This window comes from Lytechinus pictus, chromosome 7, assembly GCF_037042905.1.
Source record: "Lytechinus pictus isolate F3 Inbred chromosome 7, Lp3.0, whole genome shotgun sequence".
NCBI lineage: Eukaryota > Metazoa > Echinodermata > Echinoidea > Temnopleuroida > Toxopneustidae > Lytechinus > Lytechinus pictus.
In genome coordinates, this window is record NC_087251.1 from 43,872,827 (window position 1) to 43,889,250 (window position 16,424).

The following is a 16,424-nucleotide window of genomic DNA, read 5'->3' on the forward strand; positions in this document are numbered from 1 at the left end:
CTCACAAACACCCCAACACACCCACACCAGCATGATTGACATATACTTTAGCATCATCCTATAGACCCGCAGTTCCGCCCCCCCCCCCCTTTATAGAGCAGCCATTTGTATGCTGTCCATATTAACATTAACTCCCTTGTCTACATAAAATATCTACCTATATAACGCTGAGAAAAGAAAAAAAATAAAAATAAAAGAGTCCGAAAGAATAACCTGATTCTGTGTTTTAGCCCTTGTCCCATATCAAAGCTAGACTTAAACGCTTAGACCTTCCATAACATTTGGAGTGAACACATGTAAGAGTGAACCCAAATAAACCTACATAATAGGATATCATTCACTTGAAACGTATAGCATACTTAAAGATACCAATCAAAATGAATACAGGACATCCAAGAGGGTTCTTATTGTAAAAGGTATTCTCTGACTGCACCGATAAAGGATACAGTTGATACTATGTTCCAACCTGTCCAAACTATTCCTATTCTTCTACATCCTAATAGAAAAGCAAATGGCAAAAACTCTTCCGGATACACAAAAATTCCCAATAACAATAACACCGTTCCAATGAACATATACAGCAGGACTTGTATACCTGCATTGGCATATTTGTTATTCTTCTGTAAACCAATACCAATACCTACTACCATGTGTCCTCTATTTATGATAAGCATGATAAGTGATACAATGAATGAAAGAAAAAAAAAAAAAACACCTTTCAATCAATTCAAATCAAATGACAATACCAACAACAAAGTCATGATTATCCTCAAGAATGTATACGGGAATCTTTCAGACTCGTTCTGTGATGTAGCCATGCATGTTCCACCCACTAGACCCATTACATTATGAATGCATGCACGGAACAAACATTTACCCCACACAATAAACGTCATTCAAAATCGCTCTGTCCCCCAGTTCATCAGAATAAATGACAAAACTCTTCAAAATACTTGAGATCCCATATAAAATAGCGCCGTTCTAATCAGAACAATCAGAAACAAATGAGAGCAAATTTCTTGCCACTCGAATAGCTGGTTACTTTCAATAACATAAATGGAGCTATTCAAATTGCCTATGCTAATTTGTTTAGAGCCATTGTAACACAGATATCCAAATAATGTACTCTGCCAATTAAAGCTATACCTGCCTGAAGCAAAATCCTTCCACTCCTTCATTATTTTGTTTCATTGAATATGTAGATCAATAACCCCTAAAGAAATTTCAAAGACTCTAATTGTTGGAAGTGTCATTCCATGTGACTATTATCATTCAAAAATTCCTGGGATGGGCGATAGAAAAAAGACTTAATGCATAATCACCAGCAAAAGGATCTTGCTTTCAACTCAGGGTCATACAGACGAATGAATTAATACAAAATTGCAAATGCACACAGAGCTATTCATCCTGTCTACCTTCATTAGCAGTATTTATTCTTTTATAAACCGATTTAAGGTTATGCATTTAAATTAGACTGTGCATTCCATTACTTTTTTCCTTTCTTCCCACTTTTTTTGGCTAAAAGTGGTATAGTGAATGAGCCAAGAAAACCCTTCCTACCTTGCAAATTCAAGCTCAAAATTAATTAATTGCAAGTTAGGTAATATTTGTGTACCTTATTGTTTCAACACACCAAAGATTAATGCATTAACTCTCTCAAAAATATGTAAAAAATTAAAGAATTTAAAGAATGTTATTTAACATCTTTTTGCCAGTCCCTCTCTCTCCCTCCGCCTCTCGCTTACAATAATGACGATACCAATGTACTATCGGAATGCGCTATTTTTTTTTATCCAATTAACATCATAACTATTGAAGGAAGATTTACCTTTTTTGTCTTCCTTTTTTTCAGACAGTTACTCCTCCTATCCGCTATACAAAGCGAAGAGATTGACATAACCAGATACATGTAGCTTTAGATATTGGCATCAGACCTACAACATTTAACTAGCATTCCTGTCATTATTAGAGGCAGTCCCCCAGAGCGTATAGAGAGGGAGAGAGAGAGATAGAAAGAGATCATAAAATAAAAATGCATATTGTAAATACATACAATGTATACGCATATCCACTTATTTATATTGGATAAAAAAGTATCTCTTCAAATCCATAGTTATTTTGCAATGGAAATCCATACTTATTTTACAAAGTAGCTCCACAGCACTTTAATTCACTGCTGTTTAAAAAAAAAAAAAAAAAACTGCAACTTAAAATGCCATTTCCTTTTTCCTACCTTTCTCTTGGTTTGAACTTAAAGTTTTGTTATTACTTATTCCCACAAATATAAAAGAGAAATGGTGAAAAAAAAAAAAATAATAAATAAATAAAAAAAATAAAAAAAAATAAATAGAAGAGGCTTTCTTTAGTAGGCCTATATTTTTGAATATTTACTTGGTACATATAAGAAGGCCTAAGAATAGCCTGCACAAGCAATCAGAGCCACTTTAGGCTCTAATAAATATTTATTTAAAGAAAGAAAAAAATATATATGTATACAGGTCTATGTTACTTTTACACAAAATAAAGGGTGATTATTCCATGAACGTCTTCTAGTTTCTTCATTCTAGTTTCTTCTCGTTGCATAATATCTTTGATAATAAAAAAATATCAGCTCTCTAGCTTTTCACTTTTGAACATTGCATCTCCTTTCCTTCCTTGCGTCAAAAAAAAATTAGTTTTTTAAGTATTAAACTCATTCTCCATCACGCAGTGTTCTCAGTTGATAAGAGTACGCAATATCTTTTTTCACACCACGCTTTAGTTATTGCTGTTATATTTTCCTGTCTTCTTTGTCCTGCATTTCTCTTCCTTTTTGGTTTGAATATGAATATTCTTCAATCATCCTCATTGCATCTTTCAGAAATAATATACAATTTTGCTTTTAGTTGACTCGCATTTTGTTGTGAAATATTCATCAAACCAAATTCTTATCACAGTTAAACAGTTTAAATGGTGTTTAGAAGGGTCTCACTTTGTGAAAACCTCTTTAACTCCGTAGTCTAGAAAAGTAAATGCTTAGTGTAAGCGAATGTAAACATAACTGATACTTATCCAAGCTTTTCTCCTTGTATTCTCATAGCGCCAGTTGCTTATTCAGGGAGATTGGGCTCTGCACCAGTAGCTACCTGAAGACGTATTCCTGGGTTACCGGGATGTGTCTCTGTAGGAAGTTGCCGAATGAACACTTGTTGTCTCTCCCGTGGCACGTAAACTCGATCGATATACAATTTCCAAGGTTCGCTTCGGGAGAAATAAGCCATCTTACCTGAAGACCGGGCTGCCTTTAAGGCTGGCAATTGAGCTCTTCGACGTTCTCTTATTCGCAGTGGGAGATCCTCTGTAATAAACATGCGTGAACCTTTCAAATTATTCGCCATTAGAAACACAGCAGTGCGATCTTTATATCTTAAAAATCTTGCAATGATGGGGCGCGGTCTTCTGGCAGAGTTGATCCGATGGGCTCTTTGAAATTCAATCCTATCTGCAATCGCTCTATCAAATCTAAGATGCTCCACAAAAAAGTCCCGTAAAAGGTTCTCCACATCTTCCTGTTGATTACCTTCTACTATTCCGTGAAAAAGTAAATTTTCTCGATTAATGTATGACTTGAGACTGTCAATTTCCTGGTTGACTATTTCCTTATCCTCCTCTATTTTCTGCTGAAGTTCTGAAATATTTTGTCCATTAAAAGTGACCGAATTCACAACATCGTTAAGTTTTTCTTCAAATTTCTTTATTTTGGCTCCAAAGTTAAGTTCCAAAACTTGAATTCTTTCTAGTACCTTTCCTATCTCCTCTGCTAACATATTCTTAATGGCAGGCAAGAGAGCAGGTCCTTCGGGACTAGAGCCGGTAGATGGTCGAGGGCGTTTCCCGCCTTGTTTCCCTCGATGACCGCTCGACATTTTCGTAGTTACCGATATTTTTTCAACTTCAAATATCCACGTTACATAATGGGAGAGAGGAGGCGAACCCGCGATACGTGTTACTCTCTGACGAACATGCTAATATGATAACTCTGCAATATACCCTATGTCGCCCTCTCTAGTTTCTTTGAAGTTTGTGTTGGTTTTCCTTACTGATCATGATCAGTGACAGTGGGTATCCTACCCTTTCGAGATCGAGATCTATATTTTCGGCAAAATGTCAAATGACGGTAAAGTTTTCGTTTATTTTACAAAGATATCTTGAAAAATAAAATAAGATAGCCAACAACTGTTATAATTCTGTTTATATTATTAGTTTATATGTAACAGATAGCCTAGATCTAGAGCATAAAGATCTGTTTTAGATCTTATCAATTTAGATCTCAGTCCGATGTGTTCAATCTGATGATGTTTGTTGCCCTGCTTTGCTTTGGATATTGCATGTTCACGTTTCCTTCTGCGGGGAGTTGCAGCCGGGGATGGGGGGGGGGGGGGGTGGGGCTGGATACGGTCAAGAATCACGGAGGCGTGGGTGACGGTTGGTACGTGTAAATATGTATGATTGTCGGTAGAGGCGCACGGCCAATATTGGAGACTGTCTCCAATGTGGGAAATTATCTCCATTTTCAGAGACTTTTCATTTTGTAAAGAATTTGGGTATCCAATTTCAGAGACAGTCTCCAGTTTTGGAGACCAATTTCCTTTGTTTACATTTGCTGCAAAAGGATTACCGTATGGGTACTAGTATTCAACCCGGCATAATTCAAAGATTTTGACATATTCCCCAAAATATTTAGAAATAGGGAATTTATCTTAATTTCATACCTTTGTTATTTCCAGGGTAATCTGTTGTCGATATTTTCTTTGTCAATCTGTCGACTGTATGCGCGGAGGATCGAATTATGCGGCGATGGCCTTTTGCACTGAATGGTACTAGTATTCAACCTAGTGAGGATTGATAGCAAATCTCAAAAGGGTTTAGATTGCTAAATTAGATCTAGATCTATGTAAGTCTCTGGCTTTGATTAATTCCCTGTTTGGTCTCATCTCAAATGGTCTAGTCCATAGTCGGATGGGACAAGGGCAGATTGAGAGACAGGGCCATCTTTCATCGCTAGGTTGAATACTAGTACCGACGGGTTGAATACTAGTACCAAAATCCGTCGCCATATAATTCGATCGCCCGCGCACACAGTCAACTGGTTGAAGAAAAAAATAACGGAAAAAGAATAACCAGCATTAGCTCTTGGAAATAAGACGGGTCTGAAATTCAGGTAAATTCTATATTTCTATATATTTGAGGAAACTCTCCAAATGGGTTGAATACTAGTGCCCTTACGGTACCTTGGTGGCAAATAAAAATGTGATAAGCAGATTCCTCATGAAAAATTACCCCCTTTCACCGTCTACTTTAAAAATTCACCGTCTACTTTTGTTTTGATAAGGATTTTTGTTGTCAATCACACACAAAACAAATGGGCTTCTGACCTCAGTGAGACAAAATTTCCGGTGGAAAAAATCATGCTTTTGTTGGTGTTATTTCTTTTGTCCTTTTGCAAAGCAAGTCTCCAATGTGGGAGATTGTCTCCCCTATTGGAGAGAGTCTCCCATATTGGCCGTGCGCCTCTACTGATTGTAAATGAAGTGGCCTTTGATTTGTGTCTTGTGACTTGTGACTTGTGATAAAAACTATCCCAATTTTAATATTTTAACAAATTATCTTTCCCTAATTTGTGGCAAACATTCTAAAGATCGTTAACCAAGAAGAAAATATCGCAAAACTCACTAATACGAATATCCCGCCGTGTTGTCCGAACACCTCTTGATTTCGCCGCCCGATGTAGAAGGGATCCTAAAGCTACGCACTCGATTTATCATGCAAAAAAATAGTATTTCCTGTGCCTCAATTTCTAAAATATTTTCATATTAGTATAGAATAATATGAAATTAAAGCAAATATAACTCCAAAATTCCAAACAGTTGTGGTTTTCTCTGCATTTTGAGATTTACGGCAGCCTCTGTAGAAAAAATTGAATAGGAATCGTTCGTCACTCTGTAGACTTGTGTAGTCACAATTCCACACACAGAGTGCGCATTTGCCATTAAAAACTGCATGCGCGATGAGTGGTGCGTAGCTTTAGGACCCCCTACCATACAACTACAAGTGAATGCAGGTGGAAATCACGGGGGGGGGGGGGTGCATTGCATTGGGACCTCAATAAAGTTGGAAAAAGCTGCCAGAGTAGTCAGACTTTTAAGCACCATTTAATAAAATCCACAGATTTAATCAATTTTTTACATTAAATATAATTTGTGATATCTACACTATAATTCTAACTAATTCACTCAAAAAATTCATAACAAAACAGAGAAAACAAAAATCACTAGACTAGTTCACCCTGCGACAAGCCTTGTTGCTATCACTTTGTGTACTATTGGTGTGTTACGGCGAGTTCCGACTTTCCACAAATGCACCATTCCGTATATGACCCATTGCTACCTATTCTGAGGTAAATTGGATTTTGACCTCTTCTTGGTCAGACACACTCCATGATTTAGTTCCAAGCCAAAACTTGACAAATCTAGTTACATGAAACACAGGGCAATCTTATCTTGCTCTCTCTTGATCAGTCGCTCATCGAAAAATTCCTTTTATGTCATCACAGTCTTAAGCCTAGGATGCAAGGCTGGAGCTCAATCTTAAATGAGATGGCCGCTGTGCTCATGCCACGCCCATACTGCCATAGCATCTTCCTTGCACACTTATTGGGGAGTAGACCAAAAGCTTCGGTCTCTGTTATGTTGGTTGTTCAGCTGACCTCCGTTGGCTTCACTCACCAAATACAGAGACCGAAGTTCTAGCGCGATCTGTACAGGGGACTCAATGGCTATATGTTTATGTGTATTAAGTTCGGATAAAACAGGGCAGTGAAGTTGCGTGACAGCCGAGGTAAGTCACTGTTTTTGTTCCTTTTAACTTGATTTTCCCCGTTTTTTGGCAATTAATGCCAAGAGGGGATATTAATTTGCATTTCGGTCGCGTTAATTTTCAAAAGTTTGATTCATTCAAGACAAAAATTGAAGAGCCCCGACGGGGGGATTTTGCATTGTAAGTCCCCTAATGGTGGCTGCACGATAGCGAGCCGTCTGTGTATGAGGAGAAATTTAAAAAATAAAAAAATGTTAAAAAACTCCTCGAAACAGACGGCTGCCAGCTGTCTAATTGGGGAGTAGACATAAATCTATCTGTTTTGAGTAGTTCTTCAGAAATTTTTTTTCCACATGCACAGAAGTCCCTTTTTTTACCACATTTATAATTTTCTTAGGTATACTGTTATAGGAAATTTTGAATTAAAAAGATCACATCACTTCTGTTTAAGAGTTTCATGATATGCAAGTATTCCACCATCTGAAATTTAAACAACTTTATTTTATATTTGTATTTCTCTTGTGAATATTGTGTATTGATGTTGATCTAGATTCATGCTGCTGTTGTATGTCCTATATCTTGTTGGAAATTGGAAATAAAGTCTGAATTTTAATTGTAACATTTCCATATTTCTATTTCTTACATTTTTCAGACAATTCACTGCATATTTCCTGGCATGACTCGGCATGGATACCTCACCTCAATCAAGCCAGTATCATGGATTACTTCTCAAATAGAAGCAACCCTTTCTATGATCGAACATGCAACAACGAGATCATCAAGATGCAACGGTTAAACCTAGAACAACTCAAGTAAGTTTTATCTGTCCATTTCCCCCAAAGCTGCAAAGCTTCTCTTGTAAACATTTATGCAAGAAAAAAATGCACCATATTTTCAAAATCAAGATTGGTGAGTTGCATTGAGTTTTCAGTGAACAAAATTATTACAATTATGATAGTTGCCATGTATAGATATTATCATCACCAAAGATCAATATAATGATTGGGTTTTTTTGCTTTTCTTTTTGACTGAATCTAGCAATAAAGGAAGAGTGTAAAATACCAAGACAAGAAATATTTTGTATGTTGGATAACACATAAATTTATAACAAAAGAGATCCCTGGACATGGCCACATTACCCAAGCAGGACAGATTAACATGAAGTTTCAAAAGAGTTACCAAAATGAAAATATATAAATAAATTCTAATCAACTAAAGTAATTCATGTTGGAAAATTCAGTGAATATATTACACTTTTGATTTGTTAAAGTAAACATATTTGTAAAATATTTCAGATAACAAAACATTAAAATAAAGGGTTTTTTGTCTCACCTGCATAGCAGAGTGAGACTATAGGCGCCGCTTTTCCGACGGCGACGGCGGCGGCGGCGGCGGCGTCAACACCAAATCTTAACCTGAGGTTAAGTTTTTGAAATGACAGCATAACTTAGAAAGTATATGGACCTAGTTCATGAAACTTGGCCATAAGGTTAATCAAGTATTACTGAACATCCTGCCTGAGTTTCATGTCACATGACTAAGGTCAAAGGTCATTTAGGGTCAATGAACTTAGACCATGTTGGGGGAATCAACATCAAAATCTTAACCTAAGGTTAAGTTTTTGAAATGTCATCATAACTTAGAAAGTATATGGACCTAGTTCATGAAACTTATACATAAGGTTAATCAAGTATCACTGAACATCCTGCATGAGTTTCACATCACATGACCAAGGTCAAAGGTCATTTAGGGTCAATGAACTTTGGCCGAATTGGGGGTATCTGTTGAATTACCATCATAACTTTGAAAGTTTATGGATCTGATTCATGAAACTTGGACATAATAGTAATCCAGTATTACTGAACATCCTGTGCAAGTTTCAGGTCACATGATCAAGGTCAAAGGTCATTTAGGGTCAATGAACTTTGGCCAAATTGGGGTATTTGTTGAATTACAGTCATAAATTTGAAAGTGTGTTGGTCTAGTTCATAAAACTTGGACATAATATTAATCAAGTATCACTGAACATCCTGTGCGAGTTTCAGGTCACATGATCAAGGTCAAAGGTCATGTAAGGTCAAAGAACTTTGGCCACGTTGGGGGTATTTGTTGAATTGCCATCATAACTTTGAAAGTTTATGGATCTGATTCATGAAACTTGGACATAATAGTAATCCAGTATTACTGAACATCCTGTGCAAGTTTCAGGTCACATGATCAAGGTCAAAGGTCATTTAGGGTCAATGAACTTTGGCCAAATTGGGGTATTTGTTGAATTACAGTCATAAATTTGAAAGTGTGTTGGTCTAGTTCATAAAACTTGGACATAATATTAATCAAGTATCACTGAACATCCTGTGCGAGTTTCAGGTCACATGATCAAGGTCAAAGGTCATGTAAGGTCAAAGAACTTTGGCCACGTTGGGGGTATTTGTTGAATTGCCATCATATCTCTATAAGTGTATTGGTCTAGTTCATAAAACGTGGAAATAAGAGTAACCAAGTATCACTGAACATCTTGTGCGAGTTATAGTAGTTTTCAAAATCAGCACTGCTGCTATATTGAATTGCGTGATGCAGGTGAGACGGCCAGAGGCATTCCACTTGTTTAAATTTTATTCCTACATTTCATAGGTCAATGACAGGATTAGAGTATATCCTGCTGCATGTCCAAGAACCAATCCTGTACGTTGTTAGAAAACAACATCGGCATTCTCTAGAAGAAGCCACCCCATTGGCTGATTATTACATCATAGCTGGCAGAGTGTATCAAGCTCCCGATATTTGTGCAGTAATCAATGCAAGAATGGTAAGATATATTTTACTGAGAAGTTGATGTATGCACTACGACTTCCTTGGTATTGTAGATGGTTATCAGTTTCTTTATTTTTTGCCCCCATAAGCCAAAGTGCCATGCATTTACAACTTGCAAATAACTTGTGAAGATGCTTCTTCTGTATTCTGTTTTAATATTTCTTATTATTTTTTAAAAATTATAAATTGTGCATGATGTTCCCTTTCTTCGATGATTTGTTTGTATTTCTTGTTTATATGCAGATGATGTTTTTGTAATCATTATCATTAACAGTACATCAAATTTATATTAAAAAATGTAAAGTGTAGTTAAATCACTGCACTGTAAGTGTATTTGACTGGAGTGCTTAAAAACGATATTCTGTGAAATGAATATTATTTCATATGAATCCTGATCAACCAGTCTTAATCCTTAGCTCCCAAACTTTTATTCTCAGTACTGCAGGAAAGCTTTCCTTAACGATTTTCATGATTTAGAGTAAGGCATACAGGTGAATTTAAATATTTTTAATAATGATAATTAATAAACATTAATTTGTGAATAAAGTCAACCTGCCAGAAGTTGATGCAATACTTCAGACCTGTGATACGTAACACAAAGAATAGCAATCATCGCAGAAGAATATCAATAATTGATTTCATTAACTACAATGTTCAATCAATCGTGAATAATCAAGCTTACGATCAATAGCAAACCTTTGTGTTTCGGGATCCAGATTATGCAAGACATGTTTTACATTCCTCTTCTAAGTTTAATTTTTCCTAAGCCGAATGGATTTCTGTGTTTCCAATAGATTTGACATAAGCATTGTTACCTTTATTTTAGGACGAATCCACCCCAACAAAAATTGACTTGAATAAAAAGAGAAAATCTTACAAGCAAAACACTGAAATGATGTAAAATAAAAAAGTTATGACATTTTAAAGTTTTGCTTAATTTCACAAAATAGTATTATGCACATCCTGGTCGGTATGCAAATGTGGAGAATGATGACATCATCCACTCACTATTTCTCTTGTATTCTATTACATGAAATATCAAATATTCGAATTTTCTCCTCATTGTTAAGTGAAACAACAATTGATTCCTCCATGAACATTTGCAATTAGCATTGCTTAATACAATATGATTCAGTCAAGTTGGTCCCTATTGTCAAATCTGTGAAAAATGAAATATTGTATAATTCAAACAATAAAAAACAAAAGAAATAGTGAGGAACATCGACTGTCTCATTTGCATGTCACTGAGTTGTGCATATCACTGTTTTTTTTTAAGAATAAGTTTAACTTTAAAATGTCATAATTTTTTTTTTTAAATCCCATTTTGATGAAATTTTCAGCGTAATGCTAGTTTGATTTTTCTCTATTAATTCAAATCAACACTTTTCTGGGGTGGACTTGACCTTTAAGTAGCCTTTTTAGAGGGTGTTTCACTTAGCGTTACATGTGATGTGTGAGTCTTGCTTAAACATCAATGCATACACAGTATCTAACATAATGACTACGCAATAGTGCACGTCCTCGAAGTACAATTTGACCAATGTGGGGATGTGATGTATACCACGCTTAGATGTGAATTCAAGCGTGATTTTTAGTCGAACTGAATTCTTTGTGAATCAGTCCCCCATTTTATTCTCATGTTTACAGACAACTGCGCTTCACAATATCCGGTCAGCATTTGAAGAATCCCTTTCTTACTCGAGGTACCATCCAAGTAAAGGATACTGGTGGGAGTTTAAAGAGAAAGATGGTGAAACAGGTAAGAAGCCAGCCTCCTTTCAGTTGATGACACTTGGGTTTATGCTTCCACTTTTCAGGCCAGAATCAGCGTTTCCATATGTGATTAGTGCAAAACACAGTTGCGTCCATGCTTACTTTCTTTTAAACGACGTTTGAAAACGCTGATCGTAAACTCACAAAAAGGTGCGTTTGTAAACGTCGTTTGACCAGAATCAGGCTTTCTGGGGTAGTATAAACAGAACCACGATCGTAAACGTGTTTAAATGACGTCATTTTGGTACATGCTTCCGGTGAGATGAAAATCCACGGGCAAATACAGTCGCATTGCTCCATGGTCGCATGTTACCTCCACGGAATTACCTCTCATCTCCCTTGTTACATATGCATGTGTGATAATTGATTTAAGTACTATCACTAGTACTACTCTTCCAATTTGTCATCACGATGGATGTTGAGGAATTTACAAAAAAAGAAAACTGGAACATGAGTTGTAATGAGGAGACATCGCCAGATGCCCCAGTAGCATAAACAAATATGTTTTATTATTTTATTATGAATACTTTAATATTCTTTTTTTTTTTCATTATTATCCTTACCATGGTGGAAATTATATGGCTATGTCAAGTAGCTCCATGCAATGACTAAAATATCGGAAATCGTTCGATGTTTAAATAACAGTCAACGTACATGTACATGTACCTTCCCCATAACAACACTCAGAAAAAAAACTTTCGAAAAGGGCGCGCCCAATGTGACCTCACTTTCCTGCTCAACAAAAATTACGATGCGAAGCCAGCTGGAGTTCGTGATTTCGCCTCTGAAAAGTTAAGCATAAACAGCCGTGCCAGAACCACATTTACGATCGGCGTTTTGAAACGACGTTTGAAAACGCTGATTCTGTCCTTGCAATGGAAGCATAAACACACCCTTGAGTACTTTTGGTGACTGCCAGCTACTGCAATCAACATTTTTAATCGAAAACTATATTTGATTTTGTGTTACTTTTACATATTTCAGGAAGCCTCATAAATTATTTTCGGGTTATTGTGATTTGTGTTTAATAGAAAAATATCAAAACTTGAAACTTGCACTACACTTGATAGATTTTTTACAATGTCAATGAAAGCCAACTTCTGAATTTCAAAGATCAAGTTTATTTTGATGTCCCAATGATACATGATCAAATTGTATTTACTTTCTAAGTTCTGTTTATGATTCATTGGCCCGAATTCACAAAGGTGGTTTTGAAAACCCACAGTTGAGTCCATGGTTTATTCAGATTTCCTGTATAAATTACACTTAATTTAGCGCATATCGGGCGCGTGTGTAAGAAATGTCCAATGCTGATGCGCGCTTTTGTCACAGTGCACCAAATTGACGCCTGTTGCCATGGTTATCCACGCTATTTTATTCATGAGTCCACTGTTTTGAATTAATGAGCTTAATTTAGCGCGTATCGGGCGCGTGTGTAAGAAATGTCCAATGCTGATGCCCGATTTTGTCACGGTGCACCAAATTGACGTCTGTTTCCATGCTTAGATGCGCTATTTTATTCATGAGTCCACTGTTTGAAGAGTGGACTCATTAATTCAAAACAGTGGACTCATGAATGAAATAGCGTGGATAACCATGGAAACAGGCGTCAATTTGGCGCATCAGCATTGGACATTTCTTACACACGCGCCCGATACGCGCTAAATTAAGCGTAATTTATACAGGAAATCTGCATAAACCATGGATTCAACCATGGGTTTTCAAAACCACCCTTGTGAATTTGTGCCATTATGTCCATCCATCCCCTGACAGACAGACCTTCCTGAAATTGGTTTTATGCTAATTATGAAAAGGAGCAATACTCTCATTATCACAGCTTGATTAGTTCATGAAGTAAATTCAAAATGTAGAAAAATTGGGTCAAGATGTACAAACAGGATGATTTTTTTTTTAAAGTTTATTTGAAAATAAATGTTAACAGTACATTGCTGATGCATACTTGATCTCATTGATAACAGAAAAGAAGAAGAGGAAGAAGCCAAAAGAAGAGCTAAGCTCGGCTTTCCAGAGGAAACGGGTGGACATTCTGCTTGGTGATCTATCAAGAAAATTCCCTTTCAAAGTCATTCAGGTAAGAAAGAAAATTTGCAATCCATGTCTTTGTATTTATGAAATTCAGAAAGGTGTCAATATGATATAACTCCCTTGTCCAGTCTCTCGAAAATTAAGTTGTAAATAAAACATGTATTAAAACTGTGTAGGTTTGAATAAGTGTGATTGAAAAATTGGACAATGAGTAATGAAAAATATGGTGGAGGGGTAAATTTATCTGTTTCATTGATTATGGTTTCATCTTTAGGTATACTGGAGTGAATCTGGTTATCAGTATCAAATGATGATTGTGTGACCAAGACAAATTTAAAATCACTTGTATTTTGAATCCATGTTGATATTTGATCAAGATGAGCTTAAATCATTTATTATTTTCCACTATGATTTTTCTTTCTTTCATTTTGCTTTCAATTCAGAAAAATATTTCAGAGATTTAGAGATACCGGTACATGCATTTCGATGTTTGTAGTTTCAGTATGCATTTTCTCAAATGTGTTGAATCTAATTCAACCCCCATTTCAAATCAACATTTTCCAATGGTAGAAAATTGCCCTAGCAGTTGGTAAAAAGATGGGCGGTGTCTCGAGGGAGAGTTCATAGTTCTTGCATCGGAAGATTAATGAATTTGTAACGATTTGTTACATTCATGAATCGGGAGATCTTGCATGAACCCATATTTCTGTTACGGTCACAGCAACGAAACCGACTCGAATTCGACCAATGATATGTCATTGAAAGTAACATAATAGCTTTTGTCAGTCTGGACTTTGTTTTATAGCTGAGACTGCACCATAATCCTATGATTTCTCTGTAATGGAAACGTCTAAAACCCTTAATGTTCAATTTTTCCTTGTCTATTTCAAATGCACCCAGCCGAAACCCGGTGACAGACCTGTGCCGGTCGAAGGGATGAGCACCGAGAGTGCTTCATCAAGACCAGTCATCAAAGAAGAAATCAAGGAGGAAAACAATCAATCTCAGAACAATGCAAACACCACGAGTAGCGGCTCATCGGTCTCAAATGTAGCTCCTAGCGTGAGCTCACATAGTATCTCTGTGACTGGACAAGCAGCTGCAGCGGCGGCAGCAGCAGCGGCTGCAGCTGCGGCGGCTGCTGCTTCGCATAGTAGTTCAACCAGTTCGAGTAGTGCCAGTGGGACATTCTTCACAAGTACTGGACCTTCCAGCATGAAACCGTCTCTGGCCAAGAAGCGCAAAACCATGGGGAAATGATGTTCATATATCGGATCGAAACTCTTCTGTACAGCCTTTGATCAGATTGATCTAGAAGATACTGCAGACCTCGATGTGATGAACATCTCTTAAGTCAGAATGAACATCTTTAGTGTTGATGCTGTGTGGCTCTTTTGATCTGTGTCTGTACCTGAGACAAACAAGAACTCTGTATTTGTAAGCAGTGTCTACTGTGAGTACTTTCATCTGTGTCCAAGTACAGAAGGCATGAAGCAGAAAGTCATTCTCGGTCTGTAACAGAGATCAGTTTACAGGGTTCATCTTTGCATATGTAGCTCCGATTTCAGTTGTGAGTTCAGAAATGTTTAAAGATGTCAGACAGCTCAATGATAATGGACTGACTAGTTCGTAGTGGGGATATGTCCCAAATGACCTCTGATATCCGCAGACAATTTATATCATGGAGAAGCAATTATGTGCTCTTTTGATCAGGGTGACAGAGGTTGCTCATGTATATAACTTCAAAATTCCCTCTCATTCACCTCGTTATTGAATGCATCGTGAGTGAATAAAGACTGATTCCGTAGGATGTTCCAATTGTGTATGTACCTTTTAGCTATGAGTTCCAAAACATGTGCTATTCTAATTGTTTGTTTTTAAAATCTGACATGGTATTCTCCCAAAATTTATCTGATTTCCAATTCATTTTGCCCCCTGACAAATGATCTTGACACATGATAATAAATAGTAGTAAACAATCATGTTTAGAAAGAAAACGATCTTGTTGCGGCTGATTTTTTGGGGATCAATGTGAGGTTTTGGGTGATTTGAGTTGGGGTTCTGAGTTCGTACCATGGTTTGTGTAGTGTGTCATTGCGTTGCATTTCATTGTGTATGTGTGAGGACAACAGAAAGGATGTGATTGGTGTGATGGATTTTATTTTTGCCTCACTGCTACGATTTGAGTGCATGTGTGTATCCAGCGTGCAGAGTATTGGCACTGAAAAGGATTGGAATAATGTAGCCAAAGGGGCTTCAGGGGACTTCGCCCCTGACCCACAGCAGGAGCTCTGCCCCCCCCCCCCCCTTGCTAGGACTCTCAGCCATTTTTGTTGCCCACTATCATATGCCTGATTATCAATGAGGCTCGGTGTTTGAAATGCAGTTTGCATGAATTGATTGTTGCTATGCCAGGCAATCTGTTCATTTTTTCACATCAGCGGTATTTAGATTCTAGTACAAATGGCCTTTATCTGCACATGCTCAGAGTGCATCTCCAAGCTGTTGTATTGAAATTAAAGGCATATGTGTACTTTATAGACATGTAATAAAAAAACAAAAACAAAGGAGTGATGAAATATGTACATGGATGCCTTTCTTTCAACCTTAAAACTCTGAAACCAACCAAAAAAAATCAAAAGAAATGCTTTTGATACGTTATAATTGAAGATTTTGTGTAATTTCTATCGTGCCGATAATATAGAACACATAAGTGTATGTGATGAAATTAAGATGGTGTTTCCTGCCGGTCACTTAATATTTCACTTTTTTAAGCACTAAATAGTGATTTTCCGACGCGATTTTTTTTCTGGGCTTCATTTTAGTAACATAATTATCACAGACACGGGTGACAAGTGGGACCTCGCAGCTCAGATTTTTAAAAAGTCAAATCAATGTTAGCCAATGCCTTTAAGGCACTTTACCTGAAGCCAGAT

At 36.8% G+C, this 16,424-nt stretch overlaps 1 protein-coding gene across 1 annotated transcript; it reads left to right on the forward strand.

Moving 5' to 3' along the window:
- The first annotated feature begins 3,939 nt into the window (after nucleotides 1-3,939).
- Nucleotides 3,940-15,485, forward strand: LOC129264368 (mediator of RNA polymerase II transcription subunit 6-like). The gene is made up of 6 exons (XM_054902235.2): nucleotides 3,940-4,156; nucleotides 7,508-7,667; nucleotides 9,490-9,664; nucleotides 11,317-11,428; nucleotides 13,422-13,534; nucleotides 14,389-15,485. The coding sequence occupies exons 1-6, from the start codon at nucleotides 4,144-4,146 to the stop codon at nucleotides 14,746-14,748; spliced, it is 933 nt and encodes a 310-aa protein (XP_054758210.2). The 5' UTR covers nucleotides 3,940-4,143; the 3' UTR covers nucleotides 14,749-15,485.
- Nucleotides 15,486-16,424: the final 939 nt, after the last annotated feature.

Excerpts from the sequence above, each read along its gene's own strand:
- LOC129264368 (XM_054902235.2), top strand. Across the intron at positions 7,668-9,489 it reads TTAAACCTAGAACAACTCAA|GTCAATGACAGGATTAGAGT; the intron begins GTAAGTTTTATC and ends TACATTTCATAG. Across the intron at positions 11,429-13,421 it reads AGAGAAAGATGGTGAAACAG|AAAAGAAGAAGAGGAAGAAG; the intron begins GTAAGAAGCCAG and ends CATTGATAACAG.